General features: G+C 42.9%; 1 protein-coding gene across 3 annotated transcripts in view; it reads left to right on the top strand.

Annotated features, from left to right (window-relative positions):
• The window catches only part of LTA4H (leukotriene A4 hydrolase), a 28,647-nt gene that overhangs the window by 13,393 nt on the left and 998 nt on the right, over positions 1-14,256 (top strand). For all 3 annotated transcript variants that reach the window (XM_053256822.1, XM_053256823.1, XM_053256824.1), the window contains 11 exons: positions 4,640-4,780; positions 5,016-5,039; positions 7,639-7,709; positions 7,840-7,951; positions 8,198-8,342; positions 8,430-8,533; positions 10,142-10,212; positions 10,600-10,654; positions 12,208-12,303; positions 12,939-13,021; positions 13,632-13,736. In XM_053256822.1, the coding sequence (XP_053112797.1) occupies positions 4,640-4,780; positions 5,016-5,039; positions 7,639-7,709; positions 7,840-7,951; positions 8,198-8,342; positions 8,430-8,533; positions 10,142-10,212; positions 10,600-10,654; positions 12,208-12,303; positions 12,939-13,021; positions 13,632-13,736 (1,007 nt within the window). The remainder of the gene's footprint in view (positions 1-4,639; positions 4,781-5,015; positions 5,040-7,638; positions 7,710-7,839; positions 7,952-8,197; positions 8,343-8,429; positions 8,534-10,141; positions 10,213-10,599; positions 10,655-12,207; positions 12,304-12,938; positions 13,022-13,631; positions 13,737-14,256) is intronic.

Genomic DNA, 14,256 nt, shown 5'->3' with positions numbered 1-14,256 from the left:
AGTTCTCCGTCCTTCACCAGTTTCTTTTGCCATCGATGTCCACGATGATGACATGGAAGCCAGTTTGGGACCCGACAACGCCCAGCACCTCCTAAACTTTCTGGACTCCAGCGAGAGTACACCGTCCACCTCTGCATTTTATGGCTTTTTAAGCCACGGTCTCGATCCCGAGGAGGAGGGAATGGCCCTCTCAACACTGAAAATGCCAGCTTCTTCTGATCCTTCAGCTTTTCAGCCCATTCATTCTGTAGTGGGCCAACTTTTGACACCTCAGCCTCTAGTCTGCATATGTGGAAAGACGTGAGAAGTTATGTTGCTGCACAGGATTTGGTGTGCGAAGGTGGTTGGGGAGATGCAACTCAGGCACACCTATGCTCCCTTTGGGCTTCCATTGGACTATCAAGAGTACAAGCTTTGGAAGGCTTGACATCAACTGTCGATGGTCCCCATGACTACCCAGGTCACCCATCCCCGGACCTGCCTGCTCCAGCCATGACGTCAGTCTCAACGTCGACCCAGGCCACTCTGATGCCGCCGCCAGCTCCTTCTATGGCTTCAATATCGACACAGGTTACCCTTCCAATATTAGAGGAAGCTACAGTACTAAAGCATCCTATCCTACTCACTTGCATCTCCACTCAAACCGTGGAAGTACCTCGACCTCAAAAAAAGGTCTACCAACTCAAACTGTTGTCCACAACACAACTACAGCTACTACTGAGACGTCGTCTAAGAAGAAGGTCACTGTTCCTTCTGGACCATGTACCATGATACTCATGGAGGACTATGACTCTGATTCATCTACATCTTCTACCCATAGTTCATCCAAACATCCTGATGAACCACCTCTCAAGGTGGTGCCCTCCAATAAGACTTCTCCAAACAAAGAGATGCATTCTTACTATCACTCGATCTCTGAAATGGCTGTGATGCTCGGATTAGAACTAAAAAAGCAGACTCAAGATGTGGAAGATCCTGTCTACAAGTTTTTCATTTCCACGGCCTCCACCCAGCCAGTACACCTTCCATGCTGCAGGTTATATCCAAGGTGGCTAAATCTGCATGGCAGACCCTACAAACTTCTGCTTCGACCTTCAAGCTCCTGGAGAATTTATATAGAATCCAGGAGGAAGAAGACAACTTTCTGTTGAAACATCCCCCCCACACACACACACCCTAAATTTCAGTTTTGGTGGATTGCGCATCCTCCTCCAAATCTGGCAAAAGACACACCACTCCAGGGGACAAAGAGGGACACAAGTTGGACATTTTGGGACATAGAATCTATTCCACCTCATGCTAGGCAGTGAAAATTGATAGTTATACTGCCTGCTTTGCCAAATATACCCATTCCCTTTGAGATGAACTCTTCCAAAAGCAGCCACCTCGCCAAGGTGATCCTCCTCACTCAACAACATTTATCCAGTGACAAACACTTGGCAGAGACCGAGTCTCAGACCTGGTAGGTGCTATGGCTTTGAGGAGGCATGCCTGGCTGCTCTCCACTGCGCTGAAACCTGACATGAGAGGGTGGAAAATGTGCCCTTGGATGGGAAGGGTTTTTTCTGTGAGATGGACTCCTCTGTGGAGTCCATCAAGAAATTAAAATCCACGGCCAAAACATTTATCGACTCTTGCCCAGTCTTACGCTTCCAAGTACCGCCAATATGGGCGACGGCAATATTTTTACAAGCAGATGGACAAGAGAGACTTCTGCAAGCCTTACCAACATTTTGGAAGGTAGCCTTTCAACCAAAAGTCTAGAGCCTCGCAGGGCCAGTGCCCTAAACCACTGATTCTAACAAGCAACATCTTTGATCACAAGGTCAGTCCACTGAATCACCTTGTCCAGGAGTCATGACCATCGACTTCTCTCCTACCTACCATCTTAGCTGCCTCCAACATCAGGCTGGCAAGTCATGCCTTTGCATGGCGCAACATAACATCAGACTGTTGGGTCCTTCACATAGTCCAGATGGACTGTGCCATAGAACTCGAGACCCAGCCATCATTCAATGGGATCAAGTACATGCCTCCATCCCCATTACTGATGGAGGAAGTTCAGACTCTTTTGGACAAGGGGGCAATATTGTCTGTTCAGTGGACAGATCAGTGGCAGGGGGTTTACTCCCGCTACTTCCAGGTCCCCTAGCAAGACTTCAGCAAATCATGGACCTATGGTGGCTGAACCGTCATGTGGATGTGGGCAAGTTTTGCATAGTGACATTGCAGAGCATCCTTCCTCTTCACAGGGAGGAATGGTTTGCAAAGTTGGATTTCTGTGACGTGTACTTCCACATCGTGATCTAACACAACCACAGACAATTTCTCAGGTTCATGGTGGATCACCATGTCTACCAGTACAATGTCCTGCCATTTGGACTGGCGATGGCACCCCGTGTGTTTACAAAGTACATAGCCATCATTGTGGCTCACCTTTGGGCGCAAGGCCTAACCATTTTCCCGTAGCTCGATGACTGGCTCCTAGTAGGAAGACAGAAAGATGAGTTAGCTTTGCAAGTCTCAACAGTCCTGAATTTGCTCGATGATCTAGGCATTCAGGTCAACAGGTCAAAGTCCAGGCTGCAGCCTGTCAAGCGCATAAACCATATAGGAGCAGTTCTTGATATGCGGATGCAGTGTGCATTTCTACCTGAGGAATGCTTCCTCTGCATCAAGACACTAGTAACCTCCTTTGTGATGCAACCCAGACAAAAAGCCCACAAAGTTCAGAAACTGCTGGGCCTAATGGCGTCCAGCTCCACTGTGCACTTTGCCAAGCTACATCTCAGGCATCCAACTTTGGTTTCTATCTGTATTTCGTCTGAAAGTAGACAGTGTGCTGATCCCTTTGACAATTCCTCTGCCAAGTCTTCTGTCCAAAGTCAACCTGCTGTCCAGAGTCCCCTTCCGGATACCTCAACCTTCTGCCTGGGTGACGATGGACACATCCTTACTGGGCTGGGGGGCCCATTGCGGGGATCTTCAGGGTCTGTGGTCTCTGAGCCAACGCCAGATGCGCATCAACCTTTTAGAGCTCCTGGCGGTGTTTCGGGCTCTTAAATCCTTCCAGCCATTGCTGACAGGCAAGGTCATCCAAATCAGCCTGGACAATACTACGGCGATCACTTACTTAAACTGTCAGGGAGGAACGGTCTCCCTCCCTTTGCATGCTCAGTCTGCAAATTTGGAATTGGGCTATAGCATGGCAGATAGGCGTGATCGCAATCCATATCAAAGGCGTGGAGAACACCTTAGTGGACGATCTCAGCAGGTCTTCGTTTTGTCTATAGCAGCATGAATGGGAGATCAACCTTCAATACCTCCAACCATTGTTCCAGGCTTAGGGTACACCAGAAATCGACCTGTTCATAACACTCACAAACAAAAATTGCCCCCAGTACTGCTCAAGAGCTGGCATCGGCCACTGCTCCAGAGGGAATGTTTTCCAATTCAACTGTCCCTTGTCCTATCAGCCCTGACAGAGCCCCCTTTTGAGCCCATGGCTACAGCGCCTCCTAAACTAGTAACACTGAAAACTGCTTTTCTATTGGCCATAATGTCAGCTCTCCGAGTCAGCGAACTAAATGCTCTTCGTATTGATGTCCCTATGCAAAATTTCATGAAGCCAATGTGTTAATTCAGGCCTAAAGTGGTTACTGACTTTCATATTAATAGTGACATCGTCTTACCTACCCTTTTCCAGAATACCACAGCGTCTCTCGAGCGCTTGTTGCATTCCTGGATGTGAGACGTGCTCTTCTCGTCTATTTGAGACTGACCAAGTCCTATAGGAAAACAAAATGGCTTTTTGTAGGTTACAAGGTTAATGTGGAAGGTTACCAAATATCAAGACAGATACTCTCTCACTGGACCGTAAGGTTGATTTTTCTGGCTTACAAGCACCAAAGAGTGGACCCTCCAAAAACCATATGGGCCCATTCGACCAGTGCTTATGCTACTTCTGCTGCTCACATGGCAGGCATCAAGCTCAGAGACATCTACACTGCAGCAGCCTGGTCCTCTGAGCATACCATTTGTAAAGCATTACGCATTGGACCTTCGCTTTGCAGCTCAGGCCAATTTTAGGAGGGGTGTGCTGAAAAGGGTCTTAGCTTAGCATACTGCACCCACCTCCAGACTGATAGCTCATTATTCACCCACTCTTATGAGTGCAATGGATCACGGTCCAGATAAACAGGTTGCTCACCTGTAACTTTTGGTCTGGAAGTGATCTGTTGCAGTCATAAGACCCTCCCGCCGGCCCCGCTGCAGTATGCGAAGTGACAATCTGTATGTTTGAAAGTTGAAATGCACTACTTACCTTGTTGAACTGTCCACTGGTTGCATACAATTTTTTGAATCTCAGTGTTGGTCCTCCAGCAACTGAGGAGAAAATGCTAGCCCGCCCAAACTGAGCATGTGCACGGGGCAGAGCTTTGCGCTTCGAGGAGTTAGTCAATTCTACCCGAATGGTCCCGCGCAGGCGCAGAACCCACTCTTATGACTGCAACGGATCTCCAAAAGTTACAGATGAGCAACCTGTTTTTTCTGACAGTTTGTGTGTGCAATAGTATCTTGAGAAATAATACTGATGTTTGAACATTCAAAGGACATTTGCTAATCTTTTTTGTTTCAGACTGAAGATATGCTGAAAACAGCAGAAGACCTGGCAGGACCTTACGTATGGGGTCAGTATGACTTGCTTGTCTTGCCACCATCATTTCCATACGGTGGTATGGAAAATCCATGTCTCACTTTTGTGACTCCTACGTTACTGGTGAGTTATATTTATGGCTTACATAGCATTGTTTTCCTTAAGACTTCACCTCAAACCCAGTTGGGTTGTGGGGCTTTTCAATTCAAGACTCCATGTGAAGAACACTAAACTAATGTTTTGTCCGAACTTAGAAAATGTATTTTGATCAGATTCCTTTCATTGTGTGTTTTTTTCCTGCTTGGCATGAACCTATGGAAGTAACCTCCAGTTTGTTTGTTTGTTTGTTTGTTTGTAGGCTGGTGACAGATCATTATCCAATGTAAGTATAACATACACTTATGTAGTGTCATGAATTTAAAAACAAGTGCTTAAAAAAATGCTAAGTAGGGATGTGCTCAAAACATACTTCAGCATCCAAATTGCAGCATAATCCCTTTAAAAGTGAGGGCTTCCACAGCCCCTTTAACACAGAGAAGAGTAGGTCCAACCCTGCTCCTCCTCTGCTCACTGCCGCTGCCAGACTTGCGGTGCTCTACCTAGTTATCAGCACATACCAGCAGTGCTCCCAGCTGCCCCTGCACAGCACCAGCAAGTACATGGCCTCTGCACATGCACAGAGGCCATGTGTATGCCAGTGCCACACCAGGGCAGCTGGGGGAGAGCACTGCAAGTATGGCGATGGCAGCAAGAGGAGGAGGAGCAGGGATGGAGGGGCTCGCCTCGGTGTTAAAGGGGCTGTGGAAGCTCTCAACTTTAAAGGGATTGTGCTGTGATTTGGACATCAAACCACATTTTGGCACGTTCCTAATGCTAAGTGCTGTGCAAAAAAAATAACCAAAATAAGACCCTGTTTGTAGGTTTAATGTTTAAATAGCCTGTGATAGACACTTTTCTATCTGTTACGTTGTTTAATTTTAAAATGTCTCTTTAATAGTAAATCATTGCCAACATTGCAGTTCTATAGAATACTACACAACATAGATCAGTTGCCTTTGTTCATACAAAACAATATTTATTTAAGGTACAGTTTAATACTCTTGTCTTGTCTTGAAGTAAATTCAAAAAAAGGAAAAATCAAAGCCAATTATACTGAAAGCTGTTGCCGTTCCATAGGAAATTGTAGGAATGACCTACAAAACTGTATGACTGGGACAAGACTCATCAGTTATCCATGTTTACAGTTAAGGTCTACGGACTTGATCATGGTTTAGTAGTCGGTTGCCATTGACACTCTCTCCCATGTAAATGCTGTGGAGGATGGAGTCCGTTCTATCACCTTGCACTGAACTTAAAAAAGGGAAGCAATCAGTTTTAACCCTCTCTTGCTGCTTTCCCCCACTTGCTTTGAACTGGCTCGCACTTCACAGCAGGCTTTGGGGAAGAAGGAAGTAGCAAGAAAGCCTGGCATGACGTAATAAGATTGTCCCTCTCCTGAGCTCCCTTGGCAGAGTAGGGGACTGGTCTCTTGCGCCTGGCACAGGGAAAATTCTAAAAGATCCCCCCCCCCACACACAAATCTCAGAATTTGGGGCAGGGGTATCTTCTTGCCGAATATTCTGAGCAGGAACAATAACTGCAGGGGTGGCGGGTGGGACAATGTTGCTGAGGCTAGCTTAATTGTTCAAATAGCTGTTCTTGTTCATGGTTTGCTTGCATAGGCAGTATAATGTCTGGGGCAGAAACATATGGAAGATCATTTCCTTCTTTCCGATGCTTGGAAAAAGAGGAAGAAAATCAGTTTTCTAAACATGCAGAAGAAAATGTGTCTGCTCCCCAGATGTACTGCTCATGCAATAAACCACTTGTGTGAGAAGTCGTCTGTCCTAAAACCCCTTGCCCATTTTTGCCAATACTTTTGTTGTTGGCAAAAATGGAGAGTTTTCAGTCTTCATGGGGAGCCCACTAGTACCTCATCCTTTGAAGTGTTGATGGTGGCGGCTACCAGTTTGATGTATTCTTGCTGTGGTAAAGGCCAGCAGCAGGGTTGCTCCTCTTTGGCAGACTAGTGCCAGTTACCACTGATTTGCTCCATTTCCTTCTCTCCCCCCCCGCCCCCTGCCACAATACACCAAGGACTGATGCTGCCATGACAGCATATTATTTCCCAGTATGTTTTGAGGGAGGAAATGGCAGCCCACCTTGGGGCTGGAATGCACCAGGAAATGATGTAATGGTGCACCCCCATTAAAGCCCCACCACCACCACCTCAGACTTCAGGGTACTTTCATGGGCTTCCCTCAAAAGTATCTAGTTTTCGTCCACCCTTGAACATCTCACAGGACTCATACACTGTTTTTCAAACATTTTGTTCATCAACTATTCAGGGCCAACGCCAATGGAAATTTAACTTCAGCTTTTAAGCTAGCTGGCATATCTGATGCATAAAATGTTCATGGAGAGTGCCCCCTCTCATACAATCTAACTGTTCAAGCAGTTTAACATGCAGATTACTCCATCGATATAAAAAACCATGTCAGTTACCATGTGTAGATAGTCTTACAGTATGGATTTCAATACAACAGTGTGCTTTTTCAATTACTATTGGCTGATGGGTTGGAGTTTGAAAACTGAATTCTCTTTGCAAGTTGCAAATGATCACATTTTAGAAGTGTTGGGTTGGATGCCACCAGTTTTAAAATGCAACTCTCTGTAATAAACTCAGTACTATGTGGAGTGTTAGGCATGCATTCTTCCAAAATCCAGACTCACACAGGCACCCTCTGCACAAATGCCTCATGGCTTGGGAAGAGTTTATGCACTATGTGATGCATGCTTTGGCAGCATATGAACTAAGTACTATATGGATAGGGCAGGTTGTGCTGGTAGTGTCATTTCTCCTATTGGTAGTGTCAATTCTCCTATTGCTGTGTGAGTGAAGCAGGACCACAGTACGCTTCTGATATTTTTGTACATTTCAGGTTATTGCTCATGAGATTTCTCATAGCTGGACAGGCAATCTGGTAACAAACAAAACTTGGGAACATTTTTGGTAGGTGAAATCCAAGTGCTTTAAGCAGTTGTATGTGTCTTGGCTTGCTGTGTGCTGGCTTTTTTTTTTTTTTTTTTTAAATAGACCAGAAACACTTTAACAATACTTCATGTGCTTGGTGCTGTTTCAGGCTAAATGAAGGACACACCGTTTACTTGGAACGCAGGATTGGTGGCCGGCTCTTTGGTGAAGAGTTCAGGCATTTCCAGGCTCTGGGAGGCTGGAGAGAATTACAAAATACCGTAAGTGCTTCTACTATAGTTCTGTCACCAAAGCTAAATAAACTTAACTCCTTGATCCCTAATATAGAGCTTGTTAAAATGAAGCTCCTGATAGCAGGAAGGCTGTTGAAATATGAAAATCATCTGGCAAGATCTGGTGAATTCTGTCCAACACTGGAGAGTTGTACTTGGTTGTGTCAGGTAGGCTGGCAGATAGCTCCATCAGATCTTCTTTCAATGTATGTTTTTTCTGTTTCTCTTATTTAGATAAATACTCTTGGAAGCACAAACCCCGTGACAAAACTGATCCCTGATCTGAAAGAAGTAGACCCTGATGTTGCATACTCTTCTGTGCCATACGAGAAAGGCTCTGCTTTACTTTTGTACCTAGAACAACTTCTTGGAGGACCAGGTAACTAATTATGGTACTTCTCAAAGTTACGTTTTTCCAAAATGAAACCTTTATTTCTGCCAGTTAAAATGTCTTACTTGCTCCTAGATGTCTTCATTGGTTTTTTGAAGGCTTACATCCAGCAATTTGCATACAAGAGTGTAATGACGGAGGACTGGAAGGCTTTCCTGTACTCTTATTTCAAGGACAAGGTTGAGTACTACTTTTCTTATTCAAGATTCTGTATCACAAGTGGTTGCAGATGAGATACTCTTAAGGTGAAGAAGGGAGATGAAGTGGCTACTGTATACAGAGGCAGAGCAACAATCCTAGCTCATGTTGACTCCACTCTTGCAACTACTCCAGAGGTTTTTCTCAGCCATTTTTCATTCATTCATTCATTACATTTTATATCCTGCTTTTCCTCCAAGGAGCCCAGAGCAGTGTACTACATACTTATGTTTCTCCTCACAACAACCCTGTGAAGGTAGGTTAGGCTGAGAGAGAAGTGACTGGCCCAGAGTCACCCAGCAAGTATCATGGCTGAATGGGGATTTGAACTCAAGTCTCCCCGGTCCTAGTCCAGCACTCCAGCCACTACACAGCGCTGGCTCATTTAAACTTGTTCTCCCTTCAACTAGTGATGGTGGGGAATAAACCTGGAACTTTATGCATGAAAAACATGTGCTCTATTACTAAGCAGCCCAAAAGATTAGACTTTGAGGTGATTGACGGCTGACATTCTCAGGAGGAGGAAAAACAATGCAAGTTATAGTTGCAGACTAAGCATATTTATACCCTACCCAAAGGGTCATTATTTGACTGATGTGGCAGATTTTGTTCTATGCATAATGTGTCAGCAAGAAGTCTAGCCTCTTAGGCATGTCTGTTAAGGACAGAACAGTCGTGCATTACTGGAAACCATCCATCCACAAGTTCCCCCATATGACACTTGAGTTATGTGTGCTGCATGTTGCCCACAATTAACTGACTTACTTGTGTGTGCATGATCACATACCATTCACTGAAAAGTTTCATATCTAAAAGCACAGAGCTGTTTTTCAGGAACAGTCTTTGCTGAATCACTCATTAGGTTTCAGTTTCCTAGAGTCCACAGCTTTTTCAGTTAGATATCTGTGTGTTTATACAGCACTTTCAGTTTGTGTTTATCATATTTATAGACCTCCTGGTGTGTGTATCCCTAGGCAGTATGCATAACTGAAAATACAACAAATATAAAAACAGAATAAAAAACAACTTCACAGAATAAAAATATTTAAACAGTTTAAAATTAATTTTTCATGAAAAGCCTGAGAAAACAGGTGCATCATTTTATGTTTTAAAAGCAATTGGAGATGCTTTTAAAAGCATCTCAGAGCAATCGGAGATGGAGAAGCTCTTTTTGACAGGGAGTGTACAAAGCCCCCTGGTGTTCAAAGCACTTGACACACACTATCGCAGACCCTTTCGCTTATGCCACCCTGGGTATTCTGATATAGCCAAATGATGGTGCAGATCCACATGCACCAAGCAAAGAGTTTGGGATTAGAACCAAGAATGTTTTGAAGTAAGCTACTCCAAGTGCATAGTAAACATCTGCCTCCATTGAGTTGGTATTAATGGAATTATAGTATTTCAAATTGAATCAAGTATTTGAGAATTCCTGTGTTCCCTTCCTCTTCTACATTCAGAATTTCAGTAACGTTGCTTTATATTGCATTGTCATTAAGAGATGTGACTTTAAAATCAGCGTTTGTATGTTACAATTTTTTTTTAATGAATTCCCAATATTTGGATGAATAGAGCATTTGTTTCATTAGGCTGACATTCTTGACAAAGTGGACTGGAATGCATGGATGAACACTACTGGCATGCCACCAGTAAAACCAACGTAAGCCCACATTCTTCTCAGACTTCTTTCTATGACGTTTACATCTTTAAGACTACCTTTATCTTCTTATTCATTTTAAATGTTTTATATTTTATATGATGTTTTAATTCTGTACACCGCCTAGAGATTTCGATATTGGGCGGTATATAAATTCAATAAATAAATAAAACACTTTCTAAACATGTATTTCCAAGTGTCTGCTCCCAGAAGACTTTGTGTAATTTTAACCCAGAAGTATTTATCACTGAGAAGTGTGGACATGGACTGTTTTTATAAGGTATCTTGTCTTCTGATACCAGTTTGTATGTGGTCTCTAGGCAGAAGTATCAACAAATATGTATAAACTCACAGTTCTAAACAACCCTGATATTCTTTCCATCTTTACAGATATGATATGACCCTATCAAATGCTTGTCTTGCCTTATGTCAAAGATGGATCAAAGTGAGTTGATATTTTATATACCTATGATCATATCACTGGATATAAGACTGTTTTAAACACATTTCAGGTGTAATGTCTGTGAATGTTGTATTTGGTGTTGTTTTTCCGGTATACATCACCTTGACCCACAGTCTTGCAATGCAGTGTCTAGTAAAAATTAGTGAATGCAAGCTTCAGTTTTTATTTGAATGCCTGTTGATCTGTAGCTTTTTTCTACATCACCCTTTCTGACTCTCTCCTTTCCTACTTGACATTGGTAACAATGAGTTTGAAGTAAATGAGAGGCCAGTAAGCTGAGTTTTTTCTAATTGTTCAGTAGTGAACACATGTATTCCTTGATCACAGTCCTGCCCTTCCAAAGTGTGTGCACAGCTCTGCTCCCACCTTTTTCCTACAAACAGGAGTGGATGGTAATAGGAAGCTGAACCTCAACAAATTTGAGTTCACCTGTATTACCAAATTGTCCTGGTTTATTTTTTAGTTAGCATCTCAATTGTAAACTAGATGAACCAGCGCAGGTCAGTTTCTGAAGAAAGAATGCACTGCATACTCACACAGTGAATGCCCATTTCTTCTTGTAAAAGAGAATAGGCAGCTTTTGTGTGTGCAGCACTCTGGATCGTGACCCTTGTTTTCTGTAGCTTCATATGTAAGCTAATGCAGAAGTTGTGTTTACCTAATGATTTCTGGTATTTCACATGATGTTTTAAGGTGTTTCGTGTCATAGATTCCATGATGATCTGGTGTGAAAGTCCTCTCATGGTATTGAGCAGATGGTGTTCATTCATCCAAGCAGTTTCTGTAGCTGCCAAAGTTGCTAATCTTGCAGAGACCATATAGTCATTAGGTTTCTGTGGTTGCCTCTTAAATTATTGGCGTCCTCTGCTTGCCTGAGAAGTGTGTAATGGCACCATTTTATAAATGGGTAGGGACTAGGGAAGAGCCTAGAGAAGCTCTCCCTAACAATGATCAATTCATCGTGGAATATTTCGGAGAGGGGGAACTGCCTTGAGATAACATTAATCTAGCAATAAACTATCTCCCCACATAACACATCAAAGTGGATAGTTGAGAACTAAGAACACACATGGCAATGATGCAACTCAATTACACTGAACACAAACATATGGGCAAATGTGGCAACATCTGCATTAGCTCTAGACCAGGGCTGCACAATTTTGGCCCTCCTGCAGATGTTGGGCTGCAACTCCCATAATCCCTAACTATTGGCCACTGTGGCTAAGGATGATGTGAGCTATAGTCCAACATCTGCAGGAGGGCCAGAGTTGTGCAGCCCTTCTCTAGCCTGACCCAGTTGGAACCTTACTGCTAACTATGGAATGGTCTGCTTCATGCAGTGGTGAGTTCTCCTCCTCTAGAGACTTCCAGAACCTAGAGTACCATTTGTTAGAAGTGATGTACCAGATTCCTGCATTGAGCAGGTGGCTGGATTAAGAAGACCTCAAGGGTCCCTCCCAACTATGCCAATGTTTGGAAACAAGATATTTTGAAAGGCCTGCTTCAGATTATCTCCTAAATGTGCTTGCTTTTAGGCCACTGAACATGATCTCTGCTCCTTCAGCTCAGCTGATATAAAAGACCTATCTTCCAACCAACTTATTGAGTTCCTGGCACTATTGTTACTGGAGGTAGGTGCAGGCACAATACAGGCGTTTCCCTCAAGTGTGATCTTTCTGCTGTTCTTTGAAACATATCTGCTATCCATAATCTCTCAAGTTCCTCATTCTACTAAGGGTTTGATCTTTAAGTGAAAAACTCTTCATCATGCTAGCATAGTAGCAAAATGTGGCATTTCTTGGATTTCAGCAGGTATGCACCTTAAGAGTATTCAGAATTGTAACAGAAGAACTGGAGTATTCCTTCTGCTGTCGCAGTTTGTAGAATGAAGAAAACACTATTCCCAGTCACTAGCAATATTTTCTCAATAGTTTATCTTGTCTTCCAGAAGTGACTGTTCAGATTTTGCTGTACTGATGGCTGTATCCATACAGTGTTACAAAACGTGGTGATGTTTTCATTTTGTTATGCTACTGTGCAGAGTCAGCCTAAGCACAAAGCATGTACTCTGGGCAGCAGATTTCAGAGTGGCTTCCATTCTGCTGCTTTCAACCTCTCATCTGTGTTTTCTTTTTAAAAACAAGTAGCTTGTAATGTGGGTGCAGTGACTTGTTGCTTCAGGTATGAAGTCCTAAGGCTAGCACAATTTGGGACAGAAGAGCCACTGTCTTAATATTCCTTTTCTTTTTCTTTTCTTTTTTTTTAGAATCCTCTTTCAGTGAGTCATGTAAAACAAATGCAGGAAGCTTACAACTTTAATGCCGTGAACAACTCTGAAATCAGATTCAGGTTTGTAAAATCTGGAAACACTGGAGGTCAATAAAGGACACAAATAGTTATACTGTGTAGCAGTAACTTCTATTAAACATACAGCAGAATTGCCTGTTATGTGATAATTGTAAGTAGTATGTTGTATTGAACAGGAGACATGTTCAGTTAAGTGTGGGCATGTTCATTTCTGGGACTGAATCAGCATATGATTGATCCATGGTGCAGAATACAGCATCCTAATAATTTTTTAAGAGAGCATAACTGAATAGAAGCTTGAAAATGTCTCAGTGAAACTTCAGCAGCTTTCTGGTTGAGCAGTATTTGCAGTGAATGTACCCTGCTGGACAGCTTGTCTCGTGCAAGAGGAACTGTTTCCTAGACCTTCTTCTGTGGACCGCCTGTTCTCCTTTTCCTATACCTTGTCTTATGTACCATTCTTCTCGTTTCCAAGCAAATCCAGTTTTTGTTGAATTTGTGTTAGAAGCAGAGTAAATGGTGCAGATATGGAAAGTAAGCAAATATGTACAATCATTCGCATAAACTAGCCAAAAATATGCTTGCTACAAATTTGAATTCACTTAATCTTGATTGAGGCTATATATAACCAAAAGCTAATCCTACTTTTCAGATGGTTGCGCCTCTGCATTCAAGCTAAATGGGAAGATGCCATTCCTCTAGCTCTAAAAATGGCTACAGAACAAGGCAGAATGAAGTTTACCCGTCCCTTGTTTAAGTAAGACAAATATTCAAAGTGTGAATGTCTACTTTTAACCAAGAAAGGGTGGTTCAACACTTAATTCTAAATAAGTTCACAGTTTGTCTTTAGCTACATTACATTGCTCTTGGTCTGTTTTGTTTGTTTAAAAATCACCACTACCAGAATTTTAATGCAAGACCACTACTTCCTGGATTAACCCACATTGGCACACTATTATGGAACTTTTGTGGGCTTCAGTTTGTCAGTCACCAACCTCATGATGTGGTACTTGAAGGAGATAGAGAATGGTAATGCAGTTACCAGAAACTTCTGTATCCAGATATTTTGGATCTCGTGTTCATTTCCTGATTTATTCACTGCTTGTTGCCTTTAGTTTGCCACTTCCTTCTTTTCCAGATGACTAGTTCTGTATGGCAGCAAACCAACTAGGCATGTCCTGCTTGAAAAATAGCAGTATGGTGCAAAACACCATTGCCATGGAAAATGTAGTATCTAAAATAAATGCATTCATTATAATGGATGCTTCAAGTAACTT

This window comes from Hemicordylus capensis, chromosome 5, assembly GCF_027244095.1.
Source record: "Hemicordylus capensis ecotype Gifberg chromosome 5, rHemCap1.1.pri, whole genome shotgun sequence".
NCBI lineage: Eukaryota > Metazoa > Chordata > Lepidosauria > Squamata > Cordylidae > Hemicordylus > Hemicordylus capensis.
Note: the sequence above shows the minus strand (reverse complement) of the source record. Positions and strands in the feature narration are given on the sequence as shown.